This window comes from Drosophila sechellia, chromosome 3R (genome assembly GCF_004382195.2).
Source record: "Drosophila sechellia strain sech25 chromosome 3R, ASM438219v1, whole genome shotgun sequence".
In the NCBI taxonomy this organism is placed as follows: domain Eukaryota; kingdom Metazoa; phylum Arthropoda; class Insecta; order Diptera; family Drosophilidae; genus Drosophila; species Drosophila sechellia.
In genome coordinates this window covers 6,523,169-6,549,557 of record NC_045952.1, presented here as the reverse complement: position 1 = coordinate 6,549,557, position 26,389 = coordinate 6,523,169, and the positions used below count along the sequence as shown (strand labels likewise).

The 26,389-nt window shown below is 43.2% G+C and overlaps 1 protein-coding gene across 2 annotated transcripts in view; it reads right to left on the bottom strand.

Annotated features, from left to right (window-relative positions):
• Window positions 1-3,326: 3,326 nt before the first annotated feature.
• The window catches only part of LOC6614276, a 36,904-nt gene continuing 13,841 nt past the window's right edge, over window positions 3,327-26,389 (bottom strand). Inside the window, exons 7-12 of one of the 2 annotated variants that reach the window (XM_032721861.1) lie at window positions 25,408-25,539; window positions 23,132-23,299; window positions 12,074-12,263; window positions 7,159-7,310; window positions 6,374-6,489; window positions 3,327-6,305 (exon numbers count right to left, since the gene is read on the bottom strand). In XM_032721861.1, coding sequence (XP_032577752.1) covers window positions 4,318-6,305; window positions 6,374-6,489; window positions 7,159-7,310; window positions 12,074-12,263; window positions 23,132-23,299; window positions 25,408-25,539 — 2,746 coding nt within the window. In that variant the 3' untranslated portion in view covers window positions 3,327-4,317. The remainder of the gene's footprint in view (window positions 6,306-6,373; window positions 6,490-7,158; window positions 7,311-12,073; window positions 12,264-23,131; window positions 23,300-25,407; window positions 25,540-26,389) is intronic. The other variant, XM_032721862.1, reaches the window with a different exon arrangement.

The window sequence follows — 26,389 nt, the reverse complement described above, 5'->3', positions numbered from 1 at the left end:
GCTCGACCGCAAAATTACATTTAATTCTCGCAGCGCAAAATTATCAACCAGCAAATCCGTTTATGCACTTGATGTCCTTAATGACTTTTGTTGTCCTTATTTCTGCGGCTGTTTCCAGTTGTCTAGTCGCCCAATACAATTAATTAAACATTTTCCGTTTGTTTAGGAAATTGCATTTCAGATCGCATTCACCCAAAGTTGATAATCAAACGCATGCTAATGTTTGCCAGCAAATTATTTCCCAAAATTAAATTAGATATTTTCGTTTTTGCTATGCGATGAGCAGGCGTGTAAATTACCGCGACCAGAAACACGTCAGCCACTATTTTTATTTTAACTGTTTTAAAACTTACCAGCGATAAACAATTTTCGCAATAGCCAGGCCCCAATGATTTTCGTGCAATTTTATTGTTTAGAGTAGTTTCATTTCGCCAAATTTCTACGCCTAATGGCCACAGAGCTACAATAATTGCTGGGCTTTAAATGATTTAGCACTGCTCATACCAGCATGCAATTGTGTAATTTGGCACCTGTTAAATTATTAAAATGTTCATTACAAAGTCAAATAGACGACATGAATGAAAAAGTAAGGAAATATCGAAACATAATTTGCATATGTGTTTATTTGCAGTCGCTGTTTTTGTTTTCAGTTCGCATGCAATGGGCCATTTGCATTGTGTGCAATGTTTAACCAGCTTATTGTTCAAGGCTATTGATTTGAATTGAAGACCAGTGGCTCAGTGGGCATTGCAAATGCACATTTAATAAATAATCGCACGAAAACAATAACACTAAAAAGTGCATTAATTAGTCATTAGGCACTTCACGAAGTGGGCGAAAAAAAATCCGGTCGCTATTAAAAATCGTTGTAGAGCATACGCATTTTATATTAGCCATGTCGCTCTCAATTAGTTTCAATTAAAGAAGATTAAATATGTACGCAGTAATCCGTTCTGTATCCAATTTAAGTTTAAGCCGATAAAGTATTTTGCTTTTGCCCATGGCCTCACTGTCATAACTTTGCATTTGCCCCGCTCCGTTTCCCCTGCTCATCGTTCGTTTCGGCCTTTTTCAGTTAACCAGGGGAACTAGGGGAACAAGGGGAAAGCCCCCGAACAGTAAATCAAATCAGAGACCAGAACGCCATACTAGTATTTATGCATGAAAGGCTACCCGTCTCCGAAAGGCCCCACCCGCCCTCTAGTAGGAGTACTTGTCCCCACATTCTAGTTATTTACGATCCGCCCGCCCCTGCATATTTGACTTTAATATACTCTCGAGTTTCTCTAATTTGTGGTTGTCAGCAAATTTTGGACAACAGTACTGCCGGCAAAATCTGCTTGGGAAATTTAATTTTTCTTATTTCTGTCTGGCGTTTTGCTTGTGGCTGTGTTGCCTGGGAACTCTGATTTGTTAGACTAAACTATTCGGCTTTTGCGGCTTTCCATGGTAGCTTATAAATTATTCAAAATGGCAAACCGGAGAAGGGATGAAATGGGGGTGAATGTACTAAATTGATACAACTGCTCAATATTTAATGGCGTATAAGTGTTTTTAACAATCGTAGAAGTGATTATGGAAAGACCGCTGCTTCCGTTTCCGTGTCCTTCGATTGCCAATGTTCTTTGCAGAAATTCCATTGCACGCATATCAAGCAAACAAACTTCCATTTAGCACTTTGCAACTGGCCACAAAAGTTGGGTTGAGTTTATTCAATTCAAGTACCATTTTACACACTTCGCAGTTCACTAACACAACCGAAGGATTCACTCGCTTGCTCACAAGGAATTTCTTCCGGCGAAAGAAAACACCAACGATACATGGGCCACAAAAGAAGCTTGAGGAGGGAGGCGCCTGAGGAAAAGTGCGGAATACTGGCCACAGCAATCTAATAGACTGATATGGAAAGCTGTGGAAAATCAGCAGCATGTTTCTCCTTGAGCAGAAAACAAATGTCAACACATACTACAGCTCGTCGAGTTGTCCAAGCGGTTATTATGGCAATTTATGTTCTCCGTTTCGATCAAACAGCCATGATAAAATCCTTTTCGCAGGACTCTGTGCTCCCCAATTAGTTCGCTCCAACAGGGATAACTCTGAAAACTAAGGAAATCCTCTGCCAACCAAATTATTACTTACCTGTGCTCACACAAAACGAGGCCATCAGAAATCCGGAATGAAAAACCAGGAACAATTCAAGGGGTCAAACAATATAATTACGAATTTTTAAGGGCGCTCCGGGGGGAAAACATTTCTGTTAGCCCTGTTTATGGCGGAGATTTTCAATTTCCCCGTAGTTCGGAACAAACTTTCTGCGAAACCTGCGCAAGAGGCAAGAACAACTTGAAGACACAGTCATTTGCATAAGGGGCCCACGCAGAAACGACACAATAACTCAATTCGCAGCACAAAAGCAAAAAAAGAAAATCAAATGTGCCATAAAGGGAATAAGGCATAAAAGCCAACGCAAAAACTTTTCTGCCCATGCACTAAATCCTGCAGGATATGGCCCTAAGCTTAGCAACACAACGCACAACTATTGCTCGGCCTCGAGGGGAGCGACAACTTTGATGTCCTGGCCGAGGACAGATCCCAGTTTTAGGCAAGTGGAGAAGAGTTAACAACTATGCCCAAAACGCCAAATATTTGAAATATGTGAAGCAACGAAAATGTTGACATTTGAACTGATTTCCAGGCGGTCTCCACAGTTCAGACTCCATTTCCCCGCTGAGAGTGCTCCTCTACTAAACACTCGAAAAAAGTATTCACCCCGAAGGATGTTCCTCTAAGTAATGACAATTAAAATTAAGATAGATTTTACAAAATAATAAAAATAAATAATATATAAATAGGAGCATTTTCCACACTTAAAGCTGTTTTATTTATATAAGAGAAAGTAATTGGGGTCGAATAGATGTGTTAGTTGCCAAATCATATCATCACATAGTTAAGCAAAATGTGGAAGTGCGTCTTTTCTTACCTAGAAATTTTGAGAACTTTGAAGATAAATGCTGAAACTTTTTTACGAGTGATTTGGTTGGCGAAATGTTGTGGCAAATTAAGTTGGCGGCAGTGCGAAATTGCGTGGCCCGGAGAGTATTGGCAACAAAATTCACGAAGAAAACAGAAGTCAAACATAAAAGAGGAGGAGACATGTTCGTAAGTAGCTTTTGTTTGGTAAATTGGCGGCAACAATAGTTGACACAAGTTTTGGTGAGCGAGTGGCAAAATTCAAGGCATTGTTATTGGCAATTTCAGCAGCAGCTATTTTTGCTGTCGGTTGTTATGGGAATATATATAAAATCACAAAGTTAGCCGCATAAAAATTGCTTTCATCTCTCGAATTCACTATATTTTCCAGTATGTGCATTTGTGCGGATGCTAACTTATGGTTAACCACATTTAAGTTTAAGCAATGAAAATCTTTATCTTATAATACTTGATATTGGGATTCTGAGCATTCATTAAACATTCTTTGAGTCCCTTGTTCTTCAGCTTAAGTAATGGGAATATATAAATTTAATTGTCCTTAGCATATTTTGTTATATTCTAGTTGTTAAGTAATTTTATTAAATACTGTGGCTAATTTCGATTAATCGGCTATTGGAGAAGCTTACAGTTAAGCCCATTAAACTTTTTCTCGGTTATATTTTAAAATATTTTAGCTATTTGCTCTTTCATCATCCCTTGTTTTTGTATATGCCGATTTTGTTTAAAAATTAATACATAATTACGAATCAACTTCTTTTGTTCTATATACAAACTATCAAGCTTTTCGCACTCCAACTGTATGATTAAGAATATATATCTTTTTCAAGCTATCCAATGAAATATGACATTTAATCTGTTACCATACCTAGTATTTTCGTTGGTAAAATTTGAGAAAACTGAAACTGTGTAATCAATTTCAAATAACTTGCTGAAGCGACTTAGCTGTGCAATGTTCTCTAGGAAATTAGCTTCCCTTACGGGAATCGCTGCTTATATCGATACGGCGAACCTTCGCTGCAATCTCCAGGGAGACCTCCACTGCAATTTTCTTAACTAATTTACGCCGGCAGAAACTTTGCTCACACAAAGCCAGAAGGCCAGCAGTCGAGCTCTAACCACGGGCTATGCCGCCAAGTCAAAGATAAACTTTACACCAAAATGTATTATTAAATTTACGCAAACCCCGTAAAATTTCAGACCAGAGGAAACCGGAGAGTTGGGATCCGGGCAAATACTTTAGGGGGCTAGGCCGGCAGCTGTCTGTCGCCGCATTGCGGGCACGGCGGGAAGTCCTGAAGGATTCTTGGCAGCCGCTCCCCGGAGTTTCTATATATTGGTTGTAATACTTCTGCCGGGAGCTGGCTGGAACTGCTGCAGCTCGGTGCGTACGGTTCCAGTGGACGAGGAGGAGGAGGAGTCCGTGGTCGAGGCATAGGATGCCGACGAGCCAGATGATATTGTGGAATCGGTTCGCGGCTGGCATCCCAAAGGATTTGCGGTGTTGTCAGTTGCCGTTCTTGCTTGCAAATCCTTGCCGGAAGCCTGGCGTTGCAATTGAGGAATGCGGCTTGCTGTTGCCATTCCCGTTGATCCAAGAGATTCCCCAGCTGGTCCGCCTGGCGTGGCCTGGGATTGAGACTCCGCCGGCTTTGTGGGCCTGGGAATGAGCGAGTTCCTCGAGGGTGATTTCATGGGCTGCGCGTACAAATCGCCATTGGGCGCCGCCCAGCTGCAACTTCCGGGACTGGGCCTAATTGCGTAAATGCACTCGGTCCGCTCGCCTCCCTGAGGGGGCGTGGTTTCGTGGGCCGGGGGTACGGACTCGAAGGATTGAAAGGATCCGCTGAGAGCCGTCATAGCCGAAGACTCTGGCATTCTCTTCACTCGCTTCAGACTGGAGGCGGGTGATTTGGGCACAATGGGTCCGACAATGAGAGTGTTCTGTGTGATTTGGGGCTCCTTGAGGTCCTCGTCCTCGCCTCCACAATCTCTGGCCACTTGGAGTGGCGAAGTGGTTATGTTGCTGCTGTCCCTCCGCCTCCTGCCCAGTGTGTTGCTAATGGTTCGCGGCGGCGGCAGAGGAGCGTTGAAATTCTGTGGCGGCAGGGAATTTCTCTTATAGCTGCTGTTAATTAAATCCTGCTCTGTGGGCAGGACTTTGGGATAATTACGCTGCCGCAAAAGCGCCAGTTGCTGAGCAGACGTTAAAGGTATAACCTCCAGACCATCAGAGTCATCTCTGCTTGTCACGTTGATGTCCACATCGTCGGCATGCACAAAGCTGGTGACCTGCTCATCAGCAGCCAGGATCATGTCCACAGGATCCGAATGGGAATGGGAGTGGTTCCTCAAAGGATATTGCTGCTGGAGGATGTCATCACTCGGTTCGGTTAGGGCCGAATGTTGCCTCTGCAGGAGCATCTCGTAGTGCTGCGGCTCGTGCATGTGTTGGGGGATGAGTAGAGCTGCGTCGGCCACCTCTATATCCTGGCAGATGATCAGCCTGCCATCGGATAAAATCGGTTGTGGAGGCGGAGTGGCCGTGTTGAAGCTACCCGATTTTGGGGCTTCCTGACTCGACATCCACTCACAGACTTTAGTGTGGGTGTCCACTGTGGAGCAACTCAGCGATCTCTGACCTGTCTTGATGGCCTCATAGGTATTTGATTTCCTTGTCATCTCCAGGACGAAACTATCGTCTCCGTCGCGGGACTTGCTGCACCTCTTAAGCTCCTCATCATTGGCTCCATCGTAGCTGAGTATGGTGCCGCCCAATTTAGGAGCCGGAAAAGGTAGGGCCTTGGCCCTTCGACGGCGCTGTCGCAACAAAAATGTTCCATAAATCAGGAGGTTGAGAACTATTATAATGGTAATTAAGGCGATCAGTAGTTGCATCGTGGCCTCGGATTTGGCCACGGTTTCAGGAGGAGCTTGAGGCTGATCCTCCCCGCTCTCCAGTGGGTTGTTGGAGGTCACCAAGTCCTCGAAATCACTACCACCCTGCATCTTGTGCACATGACCGAAGGTAGGAGGAGCATTGTACATATTTTCCGCCGCTGTTTCTGTCGATTCGCCACTCTGTGTTGGTCCAGCTAGACTGGGTTCCTGGAGCAGGAGCTTTAATGTCCTCACAGGGTCCTCGGCGCCGTGGTCCCTCGGTCCGTACTTGCTCATGTGACCTGTAATCACCTCTTGACCGGCCTTCTGGAGCTGCTCCTGAATGGCCGCGATCTGATTGAGTTCGTCCGGGAGCTCTTTGTTCCAAAAATTCATATAAATCTGGCGGTACTTGTAGCCCACTGTTGGCGGAATGCCTGAAGACAAAATGGGGAAAAGATTATGGTTTTACTTAATGGCTATTTTCTAATGACATGACACATACCAATATTGAGATATGCCTGAGCCCTCCTATTGAATTCCGGCCAATCCAGGTCGTAGCGATCCCACTCCAGGGCATGTGAGTTGATGAAGATACCCTTCCATGGGGCCTTGGGATTGCTGGAAAAACATTATAGCAGCCAATGAGAATTTCTGCCAACGGATATGTTATCGTCTGGTTCACATTTTAGTCTCCCCTTTTCGAGAAAAGAATCCCATTTTATAGACATAATCCGGCCATTCATTTGCTCATTTAAATGATATGGTTATGGCCAATAACCACACCCGCCGGCAGCCGAATGCCAAAACGCCCTGCTAACGATCTCTGATTTCAGCTCTGATTGCCGCACCCATTTCCATTTTTTGCCCGGCCTTTATTTTTATCCCTGAGCGGTGGCCACTCCAACTAATAATATTTGCATGTGCCGCCACCCAATCCGGCTGCTGTAGAATAATAATAAAAGCGGCAGTAAAAATTCTATTCATTTCGCTGTCCGAGCGTTGCAGATTGCAAAACGTGCCGTATTCGAAGGCAAAGCCAATGCCAAACCAGTGCCACTAGTCGTTGCCATTCCAGAACTCATGAATATCCCACACTGCATCCGCACCCGCATCCGCATCCGCATTTGCATGCAGATCTGTGACTCTTCGTGTTGATGTTGATGGCCCTCCCAGCTTTATAGTCCACAGCCTTGGCAGTACGAGTACCACAAACTCCCCAGCTAACTTTCTCCAAATGCACTTTGCACATCCGCTCTGTGAACCGAAAGTCCAGCAGGCAGTACTCACCCGGTCTTTACGAAATTCGTCCAATATGCCATTACCGCCTCGGAAAGCAGCTTTTCCTGCACCGTGTAGTTGCCACTGGGAAAGGGACCTGCGGCGGCCAAAGGAGCCCCGAAGATAAACGCCAATTCCTCGCCCATAATGCTATGCGGTAGCTGTAAGTGAAAATGTATATATATCCAGTTCAAAAGTGTCAGTAAATCAAGCCGGTAGTGAAATACTCTAAAACGCAGGCCATTAAAGCGGGTTGTGGGCCTTAGGCTATAAATATTAAAGTATCAAGGTAGGAGGAGGAAAGTGGATGATTTGCTTTCAAAACTAAGGGAGCTCTCTGAATATGCCATTCTTCCAAAATGAAATGAACTTTAACCCTTACTGTGAAAGGGGAAGACTCAAATATTATAGCAGTGTCTTAGAAGTAACTGCTCATGTTTTTTTAAATACAGAGAGTTAAACGCACAGAGAGGAAGCGTCCGCCTTGCAAGAACTCTGATTTACGGAAGGAAATCTCCTAATGTGTTCGACCTTCATCACTGAGTGTATATTACCCGGCAAAATGTAATGCGGTTAGAAAGTCGGTGGGTGACTAGGAGATCGGTGTGAAATGTTTTCAGCAGTATTTTAACGGCTCTTTTTCTGGCCATTGTGACCAACCGGCATCAATCTTCTTAGACGGCCTGCATAAATATTTAGCTAGCCGAAGACAGGAGCGAAAAACAGGACGAGGACGACGGCGAGCACGGGAACGGGAATGGGGACAGGACGAGACCGCCGGAGGGAGTCGCTGAATGTAAGTAGGTAATAAAGCCAAGTTTTTATTGTTGCCATGAAAAATGTAACAAAGTCACAAAGCATTGCTGTCTGAGCACATCAAAATGCCACTGTCTCATAGCTGCTGACTGTTCTTTTCGGTTTTGGCCATCGGACGATGTCCTCTGCGCCGCTGAAATCTTTTATGGCATTTATGAATGATGAATTTCGCTTTTGATTTTGATTCTCATTTTGCAATTGTGTGAGAATCTGATGAAACGAGCAAACGGAATTCAATATTGCTGCTCCGTGGCAAGGCTTAGTCTAAGCTTTTTGTTGAGAGTTCTGTGATGAATATACACGGTTCAATGGCCCTATAACGAAATCAAAGCTATTCCTTAAGGTTTTTCCACGATTCGAATTTATTTGGCATTCTGGCAAGGCGAATGTTTATTTTACGGTTAACATTTTGATGCCAGGGGAAATATTTTCATATCAATCAAATTGAGTGCCTGCGAACAATAATATTATTTGTCATAGCACACACTTTACTGCAAATGCTTATAGTGCACAAAATCTAAAAATTTTAATTAAACACTTCCGTTTAAATTCTGCAAACTCAGTATTGGTCCCGATATGAATGCATAATTAAAGAATGTTCATAAATTTGCCAAAAATAATTTATGAATTTATTCGATTGGCACATCCTGTACCAAATTCGTGTCGGCCAGCGATTCTCGCTTTAAAAATAACCGGAGCGGAGGCGGAAATTCAATTTGGAATAAATGCGTAACTTTCGTAATTTAAGCCCCTCCGTGTGCCCACTCTGAAAACGCCTTCCTGTGCCCACGGCAACGGAAACAACAATTTGACTTAGCGCCATTTGTCGTAATAAACCTAATGGAGTTAATGGCACTCGCTGCGTGTAAAATTTCCAAAAATATTTGCCCGAATAGGCTTTTCGGGGGACTTAGGATCAGTAACCTGAGGCGATTGCCTGGGTGTGAATTGGCCAGGAGGCTGGGAATTGCTTGGCGCACAATTTGGCCTCGTCTCTTTATAATTTTATTGGATTACGCCAAGAGATTGGGGAGGCCAGGTCTCTTTAATTTGGTATTTCTGCGTGTTGGTAATTAAATATTTTCGCTCGCAGAATTTTTGGCAAAAAGTACGCTGGGCATTAAGCGCAACGGCCACGTTTTTCAGTATTTGCCAAACACTCGAGTTTCGGAACCTTTTTGCGGATGGCGGTCGCAACTTTCAACCACGCACCAAAATAAAAACTTTAGTTTGAGTCATATTTATTTTATTTTCATAAATTTCTTTTCCTTCCTCAACCATTTCGCATTCTTATCAGAAGGAGAAAGCCAGTTGAGCGGCGAAAAAAACTTTCCCAAGAAAAAAGAAGACGACCAGACGGGACATACTTCAAATGTTTTTTATTTGTGGGGTTTGCGGAAAATTCTTGGGATGCTGACCGCGTTTAGAATGCGATGATAATGACGTTCGTCTACGTGGGTCTGTGTGTTCGTGGGCCCCGAAAATGCTGGATTTAATATGGGAAACTTATTAAACTGTCCTCGAGCCGAAGTCGTTTCCATCTGCTTTCCCTCGATTATGCCTAAATAAATTGGAACTTGTTTTGCCAAAGTTTTCGGCTCGCTGAGTTTATTGCTCAGCTTGGGAAATTAGAAAAGAAGAATAGAAAAATCCTCCAGAGCAGTAATTTTGTTGAATCCCCATGTTGTTTATTTCTGTGCCATTTTGCGTTTTGTCGTCGGGTTTAAATTCAGTTAGGATGTACTTAACGCACAATTCTGATTTCGGTGGCGTTACAAGTTCGTGGAAAAAGTCCTTACTACTTCGAGAACGAATCTAATCGTTTAATTTCAATTTCTTTTTTGTTGAAATATAAATTTTTAATATATATAGAAAATGGGAATTGTTTATTTTTTAGCTTCAGACTATTTCAGAAGAGTGTTCTTCCCAATTCAACTAAATCGCTGATATACTGTCAATGTGAATACCATCTGTAGACAGTGGATTTTGCTGACAGCCTCTGTCTGGTTGTATGACGCTGTCTTTGGGATTAAATCAATTAAGCCCTTCTTAAAGCACCACAGCCATTTCGCTGGAATTATCTATGCTTGGTATAATTTTCGCTATTTTTAACAGGCGCCTTGAGGCACAGCTCCGCATCAGTGGAATGGAATGGAGTGGTCGGACACTTGAAGCCAAGTACGTAAGTAGTCTCTTTGGCCCATTTTGAGGCCGAGTTTGAGGCAAACAGGCAAGACATGTGCCAAAAAGTTTCACAATAAGCCCGCGGCCCAAGGCGAATAGTCAGAAAGTGTTGGCTGCGGGGGCGGCTGAGAGTGCTGAGTAGGCGTGGTCCAAGTGAGGGGTGAGTTTATGCACAAATTCATTCGCATTCAGGCGAGTTCTTGGCTTCGGCCCTGACAAGCGGAGAATGCGACAACAGAGAGATGTTGGCATAAATAAAAGAGGAGCCAGCATGTTGTTCGATTGTGTGGGCCTTAAGTTGTCTGACTGTTTTCCTGTCTGGGCCCCCAAAGAAAAAGTAAAGAAACAGCCAGAGCAACAGCAAAGGAAAACGAGTAGGTTGGTGGGTTGCGTTGGCGACAGCCAGCGATAATTTGTAGGCACGGCCGAATATCCTTGGGATCCGCTTTTCATGTTCAATGCTTCCCGGGAACGGCATGAAATATTTAAGTGAATTTTATTCCTGCAATTTATTCGCACTAATGCGATGCCTGGCTGCAGAATCCGCCCATATATCAGGGGGCATAAACATGTTCTTTTGTGCGATTTGGCTACTTTTGGTCGATGGCAAGCGTTGACAATTTATCAGACTTATTTTCATACTTTAATTGCGGTCTATTAAAAAGTTGTTGCACTCCGCTCGCCACAAGCTGTTGTCGCACCCGAAAGGCCATGTCCCCGAGCTGTTCATCTATTTTGCAGTTGCAGTTTGCTTTATGGCCAACTGCTCAGCAACTATGGCCATAAAAATTCGCTTAGCAAAACACTAAAAGTTGCCAAAAATATAATACGAAATAATAACTTTCCGCTGGGCGGGGGGAGTGTCTCTTTTGTTTCGGATCCCTGTTTGAGTTGTTTTCAAATTCATTATTTCTGTATGGGTTGTTGGGGAAGTTTTGTCTCCGTCTGGTGAGCAATTTCTGTTTTGCCATCGGGCTTTTCTCAATTTTTCTGCGAAGGCATAGGCGAAGCTCAAAGGACCCTTACCGCGGGGAAATCAGTAGGAAAATGAAAGGATTCCCCTGAAAATGTTTACTTACGCCGAGCGCCCTATCTGCCTATCAGTCCAATCATCTTAATTACAAATCAATAGGTCCATTTAACTGTAGAGTAGCAGAGGTCCGAGGCCAAGACAGCTTCATAGCAACACAAAGCTATCTATGCGAGGCAATCAGTAACAAATCCATAAGCATGACAAACCCATAAAACCAAGCCAAGTAGGATGGACAAGGACACAGATAGCCATAACCATAGCCGTTCTCCTCCTCCGCCCCTCGAAAGTGATCACTCCTCGGACTCAAATGAACCCGAAGTCAAGAGGATGCCGTCTGCTTAGCAAAAGGACACGAGCCAAACTTGTCCGACAGTGTTTTTGTTTTGGAATTTGGCGCTTTTTCTATTTTTGGCTGCACTCGGAAAAATGATTCCATAAGTGGAATAATATCACAAAAACTACTTTGGAATTTAGATGTTAATATTAAACCACAAGTGTGAAAATAATGCCAATTCGAAGACAATCCGCGGTACATTGCCATTTTTTTTCTATGTGTATATATTTAGCCATTTCTGTGACGGAGGGTTCAATGCCTTCATTACGATCATTCCCCATTGGCAGCTGCAAACTTGCGAATTGTTTTGGCCAAAAAGCCAAAACAAGCACCGTCAGCCTCGTCAACGATGAACTGAATTCAACGGCCCAGTGCCGCAAACTTTTCAGCATTATTGTTCCATTATTGGGTGGACGCAGTGCGGTGAGCGGAAGGGAAAGAATCCAGTACATTATGGAAACTCATTAGATGCCAACTCACGCTGGGTTTAATTTAAATGCGCTGTAGAGTATGTAATTGGAATCGCCGTTTGGGCATTGAGCAGGGCTAATACTTACGTGGGCAAACGGTCCTGTCGCGCTGTTATGGCCAAATACGTACATATAATTGCGCCGATTGACATCCGCGTGGAACATTCCCGTTTGCAGAAGCGGGCCAACCACGCGAGCATCAGACAGTATGTCCAGAACCACGTCACGGTGCTCCAAATTAGTGGCCTTAATCGGATTGTTGTACATGTCCTGGTATCTGCGGAGAGAGAGGGAGATAGAAAAGTGAGTGTGGGCAGAACGTAAGTGTAGGCCACGAAGCACGCAGAACATCATCGCAACGTGGCGTATGCGTAATGTGCATTGTTAACATTTGGTGGCTCGCTGTGGTTATGGGTGTGCGTGTGGTACCCGTTTTGTGTATTTACTCTCGGTACGTAAAGCTTAATTACGCGGTTGGCTTTTGTGAAGAGCACCCCCCGTGGGACATTCCCAGTCAACAATGGACAACAATGGCGACTAATGCCGAACATCGCGAATCAACCAAGAAACTAGCGCTGATTGCAATTCATTTTTGTGAAAGATTAACGCTCTAATCCCGGAACAATTAAGTGAAAGCCCCACAAAACAATGTAAAGTTACACATTGCTTTGGTCATTTCAACGTGTAATCAAAACTTAGATAGAGTATTGGGAAAGTACTTAATACAAATTTTATGGAAACCAGCTATTAAATCAAATCCTTGAAAGTTAGTCTTACAAGATGTACAAAATACCTGAAACCGCCTATACTATAACAAAGTACAGGGGATTTTAATGTCTCTCTTTTTTGCACACGTCTCATTGCGCTAAAGGAACACACAATAATATACACATTTAACTAACAATATAAAGTTTGAAAAGAAAATTCAAGATTAAACTTTTCGTTGGTAAAACTTTTGTTAAACTTTTCACACTTCACAAATTCAGCAGTTTGGAAATGCTTTAAATGTGCCTTTAATTTGTTCTTAAAAAGTTTGTTGTCATCCAACTTGTTAATAGCCTTTATGATATTTATAATACTTATAACAGGTGCTGCTTATGTTAATACATAAGTATATTTCACCTTAAGTTTTAGAACAGCAAAATGCATTTTACAGAAAAAGACCGGCTAACAATTAACCTTTAGTAAAATGCCTCCCTGTGCTGGGGTTTTTCTAATAAATTTGTTTCCCTCCACTCCCACATTAGATATATCGGCGTGCTTCTGGTTAAGTCCATCCCAGCATGAAATTATTATGGCGCAGCGGGAAAGACACGGGGTCTTGGAAAAATACAGAAATCCCTCTGTGGCTGCCTTGTGTTCATGTCAAGCACAACACTTGGCCTTTTGCTAGCAGCTGTTGAAGCAGGTACAACATGCCACAGGACATACAGACTCACACTCACTCCGAGGAATATGTACGACGGGTTTTTCAACGTCTTGGCGTGGCCTAATGTACAAATAAAAAGAGCCATATTTTCCACATTTTCGTAGGGGTTGTACTTAGTTTTCCTTTGCTGGCCGGATTGTCTGTTTGTGTTTTTTGTGCCACGTTATGCATTTTATTGTCGGCTACTTAAGTTATGCACTTTGACCTCCATTCAGACAGCACAGTTGACGTCGACCCCCCGTGAAGAAGCTTCAAGGAAGCAAAGTCAGCAAACGGCAGGGTGTATGGTGCCACTCATGAATGTATAGCCCAAGGTGGCTCGCAAGACGCCTGTCGTTTGCTCTACTTGCTGCTGCTTATGCAGGATTCAAAGGACATACCTACAGCAGAGGGCGAAAATATATGCCAACCCCCTGTGAGGTTTTATAGAACTCATCACAAAAGTTGGAAAGAAAAATAAACAATTTTTAGTGATCATTGAAAAATATATAAAGTAGATTGCTCGATTATTGAATGTTGGAACATTTTTACGTATTAGTGTTCCACAACGTTGCCCGCTCCTGTATATCTTACTTCTCCTCCAGTAGCCACCGCCGGAGACACATGTTTGCATTGGAATCGTAGTCGGAATCAGAATCGAAACTGCTCAGCTTCGCTTTATATTTATTTGCGGTTTCCATTGTGTAATCCCATCTAGTTGAGCAACGCTTGGAGCGTTCAGTTGGCGGTACACGATGCGTATGCGCAATAAATAACAAGTGTGAGCTTCAGAATGTCTTCTTCAGCTTATTAAGTTAAAAACCGTTTGCTATACTTTCTGGCGGTAGATATGCTGAGGTTCCCGCAACAGCTCAGAACTTTGATCTCATTATGCTCCCCACAGTGGCGTTATTATAAGCTCATCGGAAAACCCGCACCAACCATCGACTTAATTAAAAATGCATGCCAGCCATGATAATTCCGTTTGAGGGGGTGGAAAACTTTTTAGTAGTCCATTGAGGAAGCAGTAAAAATGTGTCATTGCAAATATAATTTGGAAATCGCGCGAAATGCTTGCAAAAACAAACGGAAAGTCGAGCAAACAAATTTTGAATGCCAGCAGACCAGCACAAATGCTTAATTAAAAGTTGGACGAATGCGCATTGGGAAAATCCCTTGACAAACATTGAATAACCCGAAATTGTGGTGCTCTTGCTAAGGAAATAAGATTAAAGTGGGCACCAAACAAACAATAAGTGGAACAGTTCCGGGACTAAAGCCATACGAAAGTTTCGTGCCACCGACCATATAATTAAATATATACATATACGTGTGTGTTTAGGCGACAGTCGTACGTAAAACATACACGCACCGCAAAACGACCCACAAAAGCGACCAAACACACGAAAACACTCAAAAGTAACCGCAGAGCTCTCGAAACACCACACCAGTACACATGCACTCGCACACACACAAACGCCCACAACAAATGGCCACCGGAAATATGCACAACAAACACTCCGAAGTATGCAGTGGAAAAACACAGTCAACAAAATCAGCAACACATAGCAGCTGAACGGGGATAACAAAGGCGGTGAGCGTCATTTTCTTTGCTCCCGTGCCAGAGCCACGCTCACCTGGGCCCCAGTCCACAAAATTTTACACCTTGAGCGCAGCCCAAGGAATGACCATTCAGGGAACTCACACAAGTGCGATTCAATTTGGCAGTACAGTGCGATTTCCTTTATTTGTATTTGGTTAACTAAAGTGCTCAAATGAGTGAAATAGTTAAGGCAGGAATTTTGGAATTTAAACTGGCTTTTAGCTGATTTTAAAGATTTCGAGTACTGCATTACACAGGTCTTCCAAGGCTATAGGTGTAGTTTCCCGTGTTGTATTTTCCACGTGTTTGCATGTTGCATTTTCACGAACAGCGTGTCTAACGTCGGTTATATTCAAGGAGTAGAAAACTGACAAACTAGGCATGAATTAGAATAAAGAACAAGGCAAATTAACACCCCCACTTTTTGTGGTCTACCGCAGGGAGCTCTTTCTCCCGAACTCGGTTGCACAGTGTAGGTTGCTGACTTCCGCTGCTCGTTTCTGGAGCATGAAGCAACACTCACATTTAATTTCCGAAGAGCGTATGTGACACTTTAAATATTTCCGCACTCAAACAAACACTTCTCCGCCAGAAACACACACTCACAGTCGGAGGCAAAGTCGGATGCGGATGCGAATGCGAAAACGGAGAGACAGATACAGATGCAGACTGGGACAGACGGAGGTGCTTGCCGTACTTTTGGTCGGAGAGCCTGGTCTCCGGCTGTCTGCGCCCTGGTGCACAATTTTCTAGTGCCCTAGATTTTTGGCAGCTGCAGAGCTGTAATGAATTTGTTGAGGAGTTTGCTAATGAAGTACGACCGGTCTTTCGAATAAAATGCAATTTGATTTTAAATTGCATTAAGCGGAAATTGCTGAGAACGAGAATATGCTCCTAATGGCATTCAGACGAGTGAACAAATATCGAAGCAGATATCCCTTTTCCCAAAATTTGAATCTTTACCTGGCATGTAAAGTTGGCTTTAAAGTTAACCGGGGGCCAGACCTCAGACATTTAAGCACCTCCTCAAATCACAGCTTGCCCACGGCCTGGGAAAAAGGGGAAAATCAAATCCATTTAATCACCCAGAACAGAAATCCCCCCACCATTTCACCCGATATGCCCGTGAGCACAACAAGCAAAGCGAAACAACTCGAGCCTCATATACATATAGCCGTGCACATATAGACACGGATGCGGACCACTAACTGGCGTTAATGCCCGACTTCTGCGGAGAATAGTGCGGGTTCATGAACCCCACTTAACGTGGATGTGGGTGAGGAAGTGAGGGGGCGAGGTTCGCCCATTAAGTTCTCAACCACTGCCAGGCTAAACAGCCAAGGCAGATGAGGATGTGTAGGTGTGCTCGAAACTCCTGATACTTCAAGCTAAAAGAGCGATGGGGTGTTGTGGCAATGGGTACTATATTTGGCCTAGGCACAGGACATTGTAGATCAGGTCAATAAATATGTATGTGCATTTATGTTTATTGCTCTAGAAAGAGTACACGTCGAATACTTAAAATATTTACTTCCCTTAGGCATATATATATCGCACATTATTATTATTCATTTCTTTTATATTTTATGGCTTCTCACTCGCTTTTTACCTATAACAATTTTAGTGTTCCTGTTGTTATCATTGGTATTTGAACAAAAATATTTGTGAGCCCTGAGTCGAAATTAATGAACTGGCACTTTATGTCTTTATTTAAGTCAGTATTTAATTTTCCGCATATTTTTCCGATTTATTCTGCATTGCAGCCACTTCATGCTTCCCAAAGTATTAAACTTTTCGTACACAAATTCGCCACTAATGCACTGGTCGGCATGGCAATTGTTGAATTTAACAATTCACAGCCTTCGGTAATATGCCAGATTTCAATTATTTATTGCGTCCGTGTGGGCTTACAACAATTTCTGGTCAGTGCGGAATATAATGTAATATATTGCGTGTACGCCCCCCGATCCGCCCCAAAAGCGTTTACCGAAATTGCTTTGCCGCATACGCAAACTGTTTGGCATATACATACAGGCTCACACACACAGGCACACACACACATATCCCCCAGCGCTGACAAACGATTATGAATAACTGCAACACGCCGGGGAAATGCGACCACTCATAGTGGCGGGCGAACGGGAAAATATCTCAGCGAGTGCCTTTGGGCGCGTGTGTGCGAATATTTATGCCGCTCACTGTGCAATAAGCACCATTTTATTACACTTGAACATCTACACTGAGCAGCCAAGTTGAGTTGTGGATGCAGTAAGTGGTCTGGGTGTCTAAAGCTCAGAAATGTGAATAAAATATGTAAATATGATGTTGAGCCCCTCATGGCCATATTATGGTAACAGTATTTTGTTCTCAAGAAATTCTCTGTACTGCGAATTTCTAAATTGCATATCAATAATTTAGTTTCCCATTCAAGTTATTTAAGAACTCCACTTTTAAACACGCTTGATTGCAGTTATATCCAGAATACATACTATGAATATTTCAGACTGCATGCCAAGGTAATAGTAAAACATGCTCTTTAAGCACATTTACTTTAAAGATATCCTCCCATTCTAACTACCTGAAAGCTTATAAAATTACTGAAAAGGCGTTCGCACTCCATGAATGGAATTTACACTCAAAATTCTCGCAATTGCCATATTTGCCCAGCAAAGAAAAACACTGAAATATGCAAAGTAAATAATTGCTTGGGTTTGAGAGCTGTTCTCCGTCCGGTTGCATAATCGAAAGTTCTTCAAAATGCGTGTCAGCGGAAGATCGCCCCGAAAGGGGCGTGGTCACCGCAGGGGCGGACCGCTTGTCCGAGGACGAGTGCAATCGCTGAGCCGGATTGAGCTTGAGCCCGCGTACACACAAGAGGAGTGGCAAAAAGCACGCATGTAATTTATGATGTTTCAGCGTGTAAACAACACGTTCCGAGCCGTCGAAAAAAGCGGAGGCTGAAGCACGGGGAAGCATGCATCTGCACTAGTTGCAGCAACGTGTAATTTACGAGGGAAGTTTGGCAAATAAAACGGGAGCAACTGGTTCAAGATGCTGCTGCATGGAGTTATATGGACATGTCTATGTTGGAACAAGAGCAGCTGGAAACCAAATGCATATTTAGCCGGGATATTAAAGCGAAAGGCGTACGGGGCAACAGCAACCATTTAAAAGTTTATGGCTTTTGCATCGCCCACCCACAGGCCACGCCCACTCCATTGTCCTCGCCCTAAGCGTTTTGAAATTGAAGCTGGAAAGTCAGCTTATATGGATTGAGGAATGGATATGGTTATAGGAATATGAGCTCAGCATATTAAATGCATTCATAGCCTATATGACACATTACTATAAAATGTTTTTATTGTTAAACGTCAGAAAGGAATAATTTTTAGAATCAGTAAGGGCGACAGTAATAAAATTATAAAGCGTAATAAATAAATAAAAAGACTACCTTTTATATACGATAAGGTATCTGCTTTGACTTTGTGGGCACAACTGGCATCACTGGCCACAATGTATGCGACTTCCTGTGCAACAGTCCGCGAATAATAAATTCAGGAGGTGAACTTCGGTAAATGCGCCGCCTGTCGCCAAGGATCAGCGAGCCGACTCCAGCGCTGCCTTGCATATTTTCGTAAATAATACTATAATAAATAAGATTATGCTATTAAGCGTCTGCTGGCGGCCCACGGCATTGTTTGCCCGCTCCCACGGGCCTTGTTATCTATAGGACGCGTGTCTGGAGCGGTTTCATTGCGGAGTAAACAACTTTGTGGCCAGCCGGGTAATTAAGGAGCCCGCTCGAGGTTGCGGTTTATAAATGGCTGAAATTAAAACGACAATATAAAGCTGTCAGCGACACTTTGAGTTGGGTCAATTGTGTCGCGGCCAGATAAGCCAGGGATTAAGCGACTAAGCAACAGTTTACAAACCGGGAAGACGACGAGGAATAAACTGGTGATGGGGCCACAAAGAAATTCTAGAAAAGTGAGGCAACGTGAACTTCATCTGTACAATGAAAATTTAATTCAATCACACAGCAGACGTGTTTGATTCGATTTCCCATCTCACAACACGCTCAAACAAATTAAACTTCTATGAATTGAATTTGATTGCATACCAACACAGCTGAACTCCTTGGGGAATTACACCTGCAACTTTCAGTAGCAGCTTAAGAGCCATCTTGAGATGAAAAGAAAAATTTAGCAAGCTTAAAAATCCTTGCTCTATATTCTTCTCACTGTGAATAGTGCAAGTGAAAATCCCTAGAACGAAATCGCATCCGGAAGGCGGCTGTGCTCTCAAGTACAAGATACGGATACAGCACTAAATAATTGCCTTTTCACTCCGAAAGTTTCCCCTGTTGGCCAAAAAACAAACACAAACTGCCAGACATTTTCGATGGGCCCATAAATCTGAGCCGGCTGAGCGAATGTGTGTCAGCTTAGCGTTTAAAAGAACAAGAGGAATGCCACGGTAATACCAAAATAGCCAATTTCATGGCTAGTGTAAATCAAACACACCTGCAATTAGGCCCACACGTGCAGGACACCCACCTGGAGCCTCACCTGAGGAGCAGACAAAGCTATTTGGGCAACGGCCCCAGAAACAATTTCTGGCAATTGCCGGCCAACTCATTAACATGCAGCACTAAGTCTACACTGCCAGAAATATCAACGAATAGACACAGGTCCAGGTTGTGAGCCATTATGACAACATGAAAGTGTGATAAATGTATACATATCTTTATTTGTTTGCATATTCAATCTAAATACGTAAAAAGAACTTTTTATTTCCGAAAAGTAATCAGTAATGCAAAGTACTTCTCAGGACTTATATGATAGCTACTATTGAATTGAATTGTTAAACGCGAGAGCCGAAGAATAGGTATATTTTTTGCCGTGTACCTTTGCTTCAGGGTCTCCTAGTTCTTTGGCCATTGTCTGGTCCGTTCTGTTGTTGTTTGGCGCTGGAGTAGCTAATTTTTTGGGGCCACAGGTGTATGGGGTGTGGTGTATGTCCCTCCCACGCTGTAGGATCTGTAACTGTATCTGACCAGCCATTAAACGCAGCCATGGAAACACGCCTCGGGCATGCTAAAAGGGGTCGGATAGCAGGTCTCCGATCCCCTGAAAACCTAGGGGCCTCGAGGCGAGCCGGCCATAAACCAAAAACTGTTCAAAATGGCGCAATGCCTAAAAGTTTTCAGTGCTGGCTAAAACTTGCGACACTGCAGCAGATAAAATGGCCCAGCTGAAGAGGATATGCTCATAGAAAAAGTGCATTCGAGGGTCCTTGCAGCGCCACTTTGAACCGCTTTGAGTTGGTCAGAAATGAAATCAAGGCACGCGGCGGAAGCAATTGTGTACGCTTTAAGGCGCCTCAAAGGAGGATTATGGAATTCATAAGCGGGCTGCGGCAAAGTGAAATGCAATAAGCTCCAAAGATTGCCGGCGAAGTCATAAATATGTATGAGCCAGAATATTATTACTCATATTCCCTGTCAGGGCAATATCGGATTAAGAACCCTAGTTAGATACGCTCAAAGAAGTAAATTAAAAGAAGACCCGCCATCCTCTTAGGGGTTCCATTCTTTAATACCGCTAGCTAGTTATATTTTTTATATTATATTTATATTTATATTTTTTATATTTAGCTTAGCATAACCTAGAATTTTTCTTTTCTTATTTTTTTATTAAGATATATATTAAATTATTAAGTGAGGAAATTAAGAAATTTATATTTTTGATTCTATAATTCGTTGTAATTATTTATTAAATATTTTGCAATTATGTTTTCATTGATAATAGGTATTGATATTTCTTTTTTTTTTTTTAGTTTTTATATATAAATTTGGAAATAAACCATTTTTTTTATTAATCAAAGAACTTAATCAAAGGTTTTAATAAACCTTCTTTAGGGTTGGTCTATGTCTCTAAAACTTGCCGTTTAATTAAGCATTGTTATTTGACAATATACCACACTATATAGAGATATGTAATCCACAATTCTTGGAAGTGTATGCCCTTAACTAACTCGATTGAAGAAGGTGCAGGGCATAAAGGACCTGCGGGCGGCGAATTGATTGTCAAAGGTGTCGTGTTGAACATTTGATCAACAGACGGGTGCGGGCTGAAAGGCGCGGAATGTGGCAGGATCATCCTTCATCCTTCAACTTCAGAGACACCCAGGGTTGAAAAAAGTCAGGAGTCGAAGGGAAATAAAACGAGCAAACGTGCACGGCTGTCCGTCAATGACTGCCACCGTACGATTTCCACTGCCCGATGCCCGATGCCCGATGTCCTGGGGTCCCAGTGCTGTTTGGGCCGCCATTTAATTCAATGACGGACAACAAAGCATTGCCACCGGGATGCAGTTAACAGAGCAGTGAGAAGGCGCCAAATATGTGCAAGCAAAGCCTGAAAGGCTGGCACTTCCACTGCCGCGCCCACACACCACACAGCCACCCACGCCCACCGCCCACCGCCTACCGCACACCGCCCACCGCCTACCGCACACCGCCCACCGCCCACCGCCCCGCGGTCCTCATACAAAACAATTTCCCCTGGAGAGTTTCCATGTTCAGTTATTCGTATGTGAAAAAGCGCATCTGTTGTTGATTGTGTGAACTTCCTTTCAATCGTTTGTTTGTCCTTCTTTTTTCCCTCAGTTGTCGTTGTGTTTTTGCTTATTTGTTTGTTGTTTTGTTGTTTATTCTTATGGCTGCTGTTGTTGCCTTTCAAGCCGTTACTGTTTTTGTTGTTGCGGGTGTTATTGCTGTTATCCGCTCCAGGCGAATGCCAGCAGCTTAGATAGTTTTTGGACCACTTTCCGCCACTCGAGGGGTATTCCAAGTTGGTAGCCGGGTTTGTAGCGAACTGGTTCTGGACCAATATAGAATGAGCTTGCGTAAAATTGAATGAAGATTTCACACGAACAAGTTCAATATTTGCATGGCAATTAAACGAAAACTAATATCTGGCATTTTAAGAACAAGAAGAAGAGTCAATGAATGTTTGGTTACCATTTCCTTATGTTTTAAAGCGCTGTATTATTTAAAATTATCTTCAAGTTATATTCGGTATAGAAAACCTGTTCTTGTTAAAATTGTTGAGAAAGTACATTAGAAAGCAGAATGCTAACAGGATACAAGGTGGTTCCTAAAAACATATCTATTCCCAAAAGAATAGGAAGAGCTCAATTGACAATTCCTAACCCAACATCCTTGTTTTAACCTCAGACTCTGAAAAGCACATACAACATTCGTTGTCGTTTCGAATGGATTTTCAGTGTACATGCGGCATCGTCTGGACATTCCGCTTATAATCCTTGGTGGCCATCTTTAGAAACAATTGCATCTTTTGTGCAAATAACTTTATAGGATGGCACCGAAAACGGAGCTCAAGACCCCCGTTTTGGACCAAGAACCGTTGACATTCAATGGACGTTGGTGGGTGGGAATTTCCCTTGTGCCAGGAGGTCACTGCTGTGCATTGTGCAATTTATTTATTGCACACAAAACTTTCCCGGCGAAAGAAGAAGGAGAGAGACCAGCAGCCGGACGAGGCGGAACAACTTCTGCGAAAATGAGATAGTCGGTGGCATTGTTTTCCCCAAATGAACGGAGTAATGTCGACCCGCGGGAACGTCACCAGCTCAAAGTAATAAGTAGCCAGCTGATGACATAATAGTGCTCTCCTGCGGATCACTTGGGATAGTCGTTTATTATAATTTATGGTGGCACTTCCAAGGAGCCCGCTCGTAATAGACCGAAACCCAAAACCCGACTATTTTATTTTCAAACATATTTCCGCACGGAATAAATTTCAATTTAAATTAAACCTTAAAGCCGTTTCGCCTGCCGATGACGTCAATGCCGGAGTAAATTGCCTAACCGACATTTCAGGCGGGCGTCGCTAATCCGCGGCACTTAGCAAACAAATTGCCCCACATAAACAATTCTAATTGAGATGAACGATAGGGCCGTGTACTTACACCCATGCAAACCAGTCAATCGGATCGCTCGCAATCCGGCAACTATGTTGAATGCGGAGTAAGTTACACGGCTTCGGGCAACGGGCTGGCTGGATTTGCATTGCCCAGCGTCATAAAATGGAGCATAAATTTCACTTACTTCTTGAGCGTGGCAGCCAATGCCAAATCGGGGCGTATATCGAAGCGGCTCTGCATATAGAAGCGCAATAAATTATCGCGTTCATTTTCACGTAATCCTTCCTCGAGTGCTAATGCGGCCAGTGTGTGATAGGATTCTGACTCCGTGATGCCGAATAATAAATCATAACTGAAAGAGACAGCGAGAGACGGAGTGAGAGAGAGGCCAGTTGCGGTGGGGCGGTATGGAGGAGCAGGCAACATGCACAGCTTGTGTTTGCCGCTGGTGGACGAAGGCTACTTTTGTGCACTGTAAAATAGTAGGTGCTGTTTTCGCCACTCAAGGTGTTAATACAGGAGTTAGTGGGAATTAATATAAGCCGATTTACCAAATTAAAAAGTGGCGTTAAGAAAACAAACTTTTGGGGAGTTATATATGCTAGTGCTCAGCACAGGAGTGCAAACTTTATCACTCATGCGAGGTGTGGAAAGTACACAGCACTACATTAAGGATATTTTCAAGAACTTTGCAACGTTAAGTTAAGAATTTATAATAAATTACATAATCTAAAACACTTATGCTCAATTTTTCCTTCGATAATCTTATCATTATCAAGGCGGAACTGTATCCACTAGCTAAATTGTACGAGTACCTAAATAAGCGGGCTTAAAACAACAATTTTCACCACTCCATTTTTAATCAATATACACCCACAACCTTGCATCTCTCAGTGCAGTAGTCCAATGAAATCCCATAAAACGCAGTGAAAAGCACTAAAATAAAACGAGCCCTCGTTCCTGTGGCGTAACTTGTTACGCCGCCTGATAAATGGTGCGACTGGTGCTCGTCTATGGAAAGTGCTCTGTTCCCAGCTTCAGTCCGGATCCCGACCAGGCCCCCACCCTGGGGAGCCCCTCGAGCGACCAACCGGGCATTGTCTTCCTGTTGCGCCGTGGACATGGCATTAAAAGTTCCACTCAAGTTGGGCCGGAAAGTTTGCGCCGATAAAAGTAAATGCAAAGCTGCAGCAGAACTTGCTAAATTGAATGGAGCTGCCAATGGAATGGCAACTGGACACTTGAGCGTGCTCGAGGACCACTTTTCCTGCACTCCTCCGGGCACCTCACTCATTTGGGAAGGCTTTAATCCTTGGTCATCGCTGATTAAGGTGATTAAAAGCCCAACCTGGGGGTTACCACTCCGGCCGGCAACTCCGGTCGAGTGAAACGTGCTTCCACCTCAGTTTCCCAACTGAACCATGACCTGCCCCTCCGCGCCCGGAATCCTGTCTGTTTGCAGTAATTAATGGCTCTTCCTGGCAGCTATTATTCTATTTTTCTCGGCACTGCGTGTCAAACACGTTTGACTTGCAAAAGGATAACAATTAAAATCAAATTAATCACGCATTTTATTAGATTATACCGTGTTAGGTTGACTGAATGTCTGAGCAGCACGTGCCCTAATGTCCTTCGGGGAAATGTGAGAATCGGAGGGGGATTCCCGGCCGAGGAATCTGTACGGAGTGCGGAGTCCTGCGCGGAGTTGAGTTATTAATTGTTGCCCAATTGATTGATGGACGGGAGTAATTTCAAGGGGCCCGTCGGTACCCAATCCTTCAAAGCCGCTCTTTGATTATTTGTATTAGGCCATTATTTGTATTAGGCTTATTTAATTTGATTTTGACGCACGGCGAAAAATTCAAGCACCACCATAGATATTTTGAAATAACAAATAGGTTGCCCAGTATATAAGCTTGACTTTAGAAAAGGTATCTTTAAAGACAATACCAAGTAATCTGATAGCTATATAAAACGAGGTCCTTTGTGAATATTCTTATGACGAGTAAGCCCTGGAGAAACATCTGGAATGAACCAAAGGTAGGGTGCGCAATGGGTGTTGAAGTGGATGTTTTTTCGGTTGGCTCCCCAGAATTGACATCGAGACGTAATTTGCTTGATGATAACTGAGCTAACGCCAACGCAAAATCGACGCGTTAAATGGTTCACCTCAGGCCCCGATTTTCACACTCGATTTGACTTCACCTGAGGGCAAACACATGCACCGTAGAAATAAATACCAGACGCCTAATCAAGTAACGCACAATAAATAGTCCGGCGAGCTGTCTGTCCTGGCCAAAAGCGGATGAAAGGGAGCGTTTGACAGCTCCCCAAAGCACGGAGCACCAGTAAATATCAAACGCAAAGGAATTGGGAATGGTTAGCGCTAGGTTAGGGAAAAGCAATCGCAATGGATAAAATGGGTACAAATGGGGAATGGGAGGGAATTGCTTAACAAACCGGCTGAAGTGCTCCGTATAATGCCCCATGACCTTGTACGGTTGATTTGGTATTACATGTCCATCGACAATTGGACCCAATGATGTTGAAAATTGTGTAAGCGCCGTTGGTATGTGCAAGATATCCTGGTAGCTGCAAAGAAACAAGAATGCCAAAAAATGCGTTAAAAGGCCTTACAAACGAGCTGGGTATAAATGTAGCAGTAGCTGGATATATACTTCCTAAAAGAGGGACTGCCGCTGGGACTGAAGCGGCTCCGCTGGCTGACAGCGGTCACTTTTCACTTTGATTTGAAATTTCTAATAAATTTTATGTGTGATTTGTTGCTGGGCGGTCACTTGCACGTACCGCACACACGTGGCCCCATAAAGCCAAACGAGATGACCTACAAGATACACATATGGCCTTAAGGGCGTTGCCAAATTACTACGCAGAAGATTAAGAGCGTTCCGTGAGGAGCTCTAAAAAATATAAGTATGGACAGGAATTTACTGATTATTCAATGTCAATGTTATACTACATATCTGATAAAATCCATTTAGTTTTTCATTCCCAAACATCAATTCCTACAACCAAACAGAATCATGTGCAAGAACACTGAATGAATGTATCTTAAAATGCTTTGGCAAAAAGAATTTTAAGGGCTGCTTGCGCTTGGTATAATTTGCAATTTCTGAACAAAAATGTCTTCTTAAGTTACGTGTCTAAAATTATAACTCCTAAGCCCTAGGCAATAAAAACTTTTGAAGCTTTGAGGTTTCCCATTTCGCACATTCAAATTTTATTTCCAAATAACCAAATGCCTTCCATCAACGTGTGTGCTCTTATCACTGGCACTTGTGTTACTTCCTGTAGTTATGGCGTTTTTTCGAAAAGTATTTTTACCCATTCAAAGCCATAATAGAGCCGCAATGCAAACCAATTCCCACGCACATACTAGTACGGATTTACACTCGTATTTATGTGTGGGTATTGCCAATAC